Source organism: Xyrauchen texanus, chromosome 27 (genome assembly GCF_025860055.1).
Source record: "Xyrauchen texanus isolate HMW12.3.18 chromosome 27, RBS_HiC_50CHRs, whole genome shotgun sequence".
NCBI classification, from domain to species: Eukaryota; Metazoa; Chordata; class Actinopteri; order Cypriniformes; family Catostomidae; genus Xyrauchen; species Xyrauchen texanus.
The window spans coordinates 18074172-18080440 of NC_068302.1; the positions used below are offsets into that span (position 1 = coordinate 18074172).

The 6269-nt window shown below is 34.1% G+C and overlaps 1 protein-coding gene across 3 annotated transcripts in view; it reads left to right on the forward strand.

Annotated features, from left to right (window-relative positions):
* The window catches only part of mvb12bb (multivesicular body subunit 12Bb), a 72619-nt gene extending 69365 nt beyond the window's left edge, over window positions 1-3254 (forward strand). For all 3 annotated transcript variants that reach the window (XM_052094001.1, XM_052094002.1, XM_052094004.1), the window contains one exon: window positions 2851-3254. In XM_052094001.1, coding sequence (XP_051949961.1) covers window positions 2851-2907 — 57 coding nt within the window. In that variant the 3' untranslated portion in view covers window positions 2908-3254. The remainder of the gene's footprint in view (window positions 1-2850) is intronic.
* The last annotated feature ends 3015 nt before the right edge of the window (window positions 3255-6269 follow it).

Genomic DNA, 6269 nt, shown 5'->3' on the forward strand with positions numbered 1-6269 from the left:
GGTCCAGTTTTGTTTTGGTTCTGTTTTTATGTTGTTTTGTGTTTTCTTATGTTTTGCTTTTGCTTTGTTCCATTTTGTTTGTTTTGTTTATTTTTTTGTTTGATTTGTGTTTTGGTTTTGCTTTTGTTTGTTTTGCACTGCTTTGCTTTGTTTTTTTGTTCTATTTTGGTTTTTGCAAGTTGCAAGCATAATGTGATCTTGTCAGTGAATAAAATTTGTGTCACACTTTGGATTATAGTGTTCATGCTACTGGGTATTTACCTCAGTGCTTAGGAATACTAATGATCATGCACTTAATATGTAATAATTGTGTAGATGTTTGTAAGTACATATTGTTTCTGTTATTAGTATTGTAATTTATTACAGTGATGCAATGTGTGTAAAATGGAGACTGTAAAGTACAGTGTTACCAAAATGTACATTTTAAGTGCGCATACCAATATTTCAGTTCAAAGTAAGCATATTTCTTAATTCATTAGCATTTGTAGGCTGAGAGCTGAATACATATTACCAGTACGAATCTGCACGTATTACTTCATTAGTCTCTGGATGATAACTCCTCAGCTCAGGGCCCTGACACACATCGTAATTGACTGATTGCTAATTCTATTAAAAACACATTCATTAAAAAGAGAAATTTTTTGACATTAAACATATGCACATGTAATGGCAGAAAAGCGTCGTAATCACAAACGGGTCCGTTGATAAGACTGCTCCCTAACAAGCATCACTTGAGCCATTTTTTTGTTGAAGATGTTGGTTCCAGCAATTACGCATTCTTTTCATTTCCCAAATGATTTGCAAAACTCGCAGAGATTATAATTGCTTTTAGCCACGCATATCTAATTTGTGTCTTTTTAAGTGTTAATTAGTTAGTGATTTGAGCTGACGTCTTTATGTATTTTGCACAGCAAAACAATTTTTATTGGAGGCTAATGATTGTGTGTGTGTGTGTGTGTGCGTGGCACACAGGCATGTGTGTTTTTATAGGTTACAAACTGGTAATTACAAGGGTATTATGCTATAAATGTGGTTTATGAGGACATTTGTAGTGTCCCCATAATTCAAATCGATTAAAAATAACATACCAAATTAGGCTTTTTTGAAAATGTAAAAATGCAGAAAGTTTTTGTGAGGGTTAGGTTTAGGGGTAAGTTTAGGGCATATAACCTATTGTTCATACAGTGTCTATGGAGAGCCCTCATAAGGATAGCCACACCAACGAGTGTGTGTGTGTGTGTGTGTGTGTGTGTGTGTGTGTGTGTGTGTGTGTGTGTGTGTGTGTGTGTGTGTGTGTGTGTGTGTGTGTGTGTGCGTGTGCGCGCGTGCGTGCATGCGTGTGTGTGTGCGTGCTTCTAATACAAGTTATACCAACATATGTGTTCTCAGTAACCTACAATTTACATGCGAGATTTCACAATATGTGATTGTGTGAAAACGCATACAGTATTTCACATTAAGTGTAAATGTAAGCCAGACAACACCTTGTAGGTGATGGTCTCAATCCAGTAAACACATCCTCAACATACAGTGTGTGCAAGAGTATGTCTGACTGTGTGTATGGTCTTGTAAGTAGACGTGGGGGAGAAAGAGAGTGTGAGGACACCCAGAGAGCAGACGGCTAGATATTCAAATGAAGGGAGGAATTAATGAAGACAACTTGTCACATATTTTTACCTGCTCTGAGCAGGAACAGGAAATGAAGATCTGCTCATCTCGGAGGCTGCCGCCCATGTTGCGCATGTCACTGTCCTGTCACGGGCCTGTATAAAAATGGCAGGCAGTGATACATGCACTCTGTGATAACAGCCCATTCCTTCCCATCCATCATTTATACACGCACACACACATACACACTTGTTTATTTATTACTTAGTCAGGTGCTGTGTGTGACTTTTTATTATAACTAAGCAGCATGTGACATGTTGGTGGAACTTGCAGTTTTGCTTCAGTTAGATGGGGGAGGAAAGGGTGGGAGAGAAAGAGAGAGACTGAAATGAAACATTTTGTTGTTTGATCCTCCAGCATCACCTAGTGCTTTGAATCTGAATAGCATCTTAAGAATAGTTTAACCTTGTTACACACAAGGTTGTGCATATTATTGTTTATTTATGAATTTACTTTTGCCATGAAAAACTACAAAGTTAGTAGTAATCATTCAACTCATTCAATAATGATTCATTATTTGTGTATTTTTGCAAAGCAAAATGATTCAATGGAAAAACATGCACTTACTAATAATGTAATATCAGATTATTTATCTTCCTTTGTTATAACAGCAATATATTATTTATTTTAAAAGTGATAAACAATGTTTTATTATTTACTGTTATTCAGAATCTGAAGATGAATGGAAGAGTCAGTGATTTGATCAAATGTGTGGTTTTGTGAACACATATATATAATGTATTGTCAAATCTGCAACATCAGCAACATGCTACTGAATAGCATGCTGAATATTAATATAACTACTTAGAAGGCATGTAAATGACTTATATTTCTCATAAGTTTTCTGCTACCATTTTTATTATGGAAAGTGGAGCATCAGTCTTTCACTGCATCCTCGAGATTCAGTTGTCTGTGTTTCCTGTTTGATACACATGGTGGCGCCATTCAGCAACATTAAATATACAAAGACAACAGAAACCAGTATCATCTAAAAGAGGGGGCAAGGAAAATTAAAAGTAGAATTTAAAATTAAAATAATGTTATGCTACTTTCAATATGAAGAGGGATTGAATGTGATGCTGAAAGCAATATTATTCAATGAAACATTAATTATTATTATTGTTGTTATTGTCCATGTTTTAGATTGCCAGTCTTAATTCATTTTCTCTGTTTGTTTTACAGTACAACTATTCTTTCAACATTGAACACAGTGCTGCAGCCTTCTCATGGACCCAGTGACTTTGGAAATAGAGAACAAACGTTCACCCATAACGCTGATTTAAACAATCAAACTATGTAGTTAACCCATATTTGGTCAACTAACCAACTATCAGACGTATTTATCCATACACTTTAAAAAAATCCTGTTGTTTTTACAAAAAAAAACTGGCAGTTGTGGTTGCCAGAATAATTAAAATACAGTAAAAATGTAAACAACTTTACAGAACAACCTGTACATTTTACAGTTTAAAATGGTTGTGATTTACATGACCACGCTGGCACTGTAAAAATATATATATATATATATATATATATATATATAATAATACTGTTAAATTTACAGTAAAGAAGTTTCATAAATTTTACATTAGTCTTCTGAAACAAAAATCTGCTTTTTACTTTATAAGGTATTTGTTAGTCAAATACCTTATAAAGTAAAAAGCAGATTTTTTGTTTCAGAAGGCTAATGTAAAATTTATGAAACATGCATTCCAACATGTAACTCAATCACAATTGCTAAATGAACGCAATCTCGAGTTTCTGTGTTGTTGCTTTATAACGTGTAAGTAACTTACACGTTATGTTTCATCTTAAAAATAAGATGAAACATAACTATTCCCATAAAATATAATGAAATGTAATGTCAGGCAGGGAATTCTGGGAACACACGATTAAATTTTTTGACTGTAATTTTACTGTAAAAAGTACATGTACTCTCTTGTTAAACAATGTAAAGTCTTACCATTAATTATACAGGAAAATCTTATTTTTTACACCTAACAAATACAATTTTTACAACATTTTTTGGTAAAAACTACTGTATTGTCTTAAAATATATTATAAAATGTTACTGTATATTTTACAGTTAATATTCATTAATCAATTAACATTTTATTTCTGTAGCATTTTTACAGTATTGTACTGTTAAAATTACAGAATGTTTTTACAGTGCAGTTAAAATCAACATGAAATGAAAATTGACCCCATTTGCTTCCTTAATGCACATTCCTGGTCTTATTGTGAGCGATTCATCCTAGCACATTATTTAAAAGAAAAAACAATTTTTATAAAATATGGAACTTGCTTTGCAACTGAAATTATATCACCAAGTCCTTTAATGTTTAAACCCCTCCCCTGTCCACCCAACCATCTCCCAGCCTCAAATCACATAGTGACAACTTTTCACAATCTAATAAATTCCCAACTAATAAAATTATAATTATATTGTTATAAAAAAAGAAAAAAAAAATACACAGGTGTAATGGGTATAATCACTTTAAGCTTTCAGACTCTTAAGTTTGTGAGAACATCCTCTTTTCAACTAGAAAAAGAAAGCTCTGTTTTGATACAGGGGACATTGTTTGCTTTAGAGATTTCTGGTAGTCATGCATTCTAAACTTAGTACTTAAGTACTTAAACGTTAACCCAAAAATGTAAATGCTCTCATCATTTTCTCACCCATGTGCTCATGCCATCCCAGATGTGTATGACTTTCTTTCTTTGCTGAACTCAAAGGAAGATTTTTAGATGAATATTTCAGCTCTGTAGGTCCATACAATGCAAGTGAATAGTGATCAGGCCTTTGAAGCTCAAAAAAGGAGATAAAGTCAGCATAAAAGTAATCAATAACACTCCAGTGGTTTAATTAAGCTATCCACTTGGTTTTGGGTGAGAACAGACCAAAATACAACTTCTTTTTCACTGTACATCTTGCCATTGCAGTCTCTAGGCACAATCATGATTTCAAGCTCAATTCCTCTTCTTTGTGCTTGTCTAGATGGCATTATAGGAAGTTTGTGCATTATTATATTATACTGTAATTAGTACGTTTTTGTATTTGAGGACAAATGTTGCACTAATACACACTCAGTGAGAATGAATATGGTCTATGTGTACTATGTTTACATACCTGTACATGTGTTTTCAGTGTCTCTGTAAAACCATTCCTTCAGTCCACACTTCCATGAGGTGGTCTGTCTCATTTATGCCTATAGGAAATAGCTGAACTGACACTTAGCCTACTAGTGGAGCTCCACAAAGAATCATTATCTCATCTTATCCTTCAAATGTGCAGTGTGTATGTCTTATAAGAAACACATGATCTTTTAATCAAGTGAATTTACACCTCACTTCATGCTTAAGTCGTAATCAAGGGAGAAACTGACCCCTGTAGCCTTTTGATAAATAAGACGACATCCCTTGGTATTAAACTACAAACCATCATCCTCCAGTAATCCCAGTGCAAAGCATATAGTCTGCCTTTCTGTTTTATAAAAATATTACAGAAATCAGTGCTGTAAATGACATTTTGCTCTCCCATATATAACTCATACAGATGTGTGACTCCAGTTCTGTTCTTGCTTTCTTTGTTTGTGTCAAACCCCATAATAGGGGATTTTAGCAAGTGTGGGTGTCAGAGTCATTGGTGTGTTGATGATTCTAGTGGCACACAGCAGCAGGGGCTCTGAGACACAGGCAGTGAACGTGAAAACACAGGTTCTGTCTCACTGGCCCGTACAGACACCATGAGCCACATGGGACAGGACAGTCTCACAGCTGTCCTCCCCTTCAACTCACTTCGCACTGCTTTGAGCAGGTAGAACATTTAGTTTATAGGTTAGTTCATCCACTAACAGACTCGTGTCAAATAAACACCAATAAAAACCCAAGTATGTACAGAAAGAGCAAACGTAGCCTGTTTTAAGTGCTTCTTATGCAAATGTTGTTTTCCTCGGTACTTCTTACCTTTGTGTTATGCATGGTATCCACTTTCAATGTTATGAACAAAAACAGCAGTGTCCAAAATTAAATCATTACATTGAGGGGCAATACTTTCTCTCCGAGCATTTTCCTGTTTATTAGGACATATTTTCTTATAAGCATATAGTGTTATTCTTTTCATTTTTTATTATTATTATTTAATCAATACATTAAAAATAATTCTCGATCTGACAAAAGGCTGTTAATTTTCCTATAAATCTAACATGAACTCATGTTATGTGAACCTGACAGTGTTGTACCGTGTCTCTGACCCTTTGAATAACTGTAAATGGGTGGTTCTTCAACTACAGGCACTTTTAGCCTTGTGAACTTGAGGGGGAAAAAAGTGTTCAAATCAAAATTTTCACAATCTAACAGTTAAATATAACTAGTCTAGTTTAATGATCCATAAGAGAACACACTTACATTATAAGACAAATTGGTGTTTTTTGACATGTTTTCCGATCCGCACTGAACAAATGTCATTTCCATCACATGTAAATATTTGATTATTATTTACAAATATTATGATATACATAATTTCTTAACAGTGTAAGACCACTTTCACACATAGTTTTACCAGTTTATACCTATATTGCAATTACCATAGATTTGTGGAT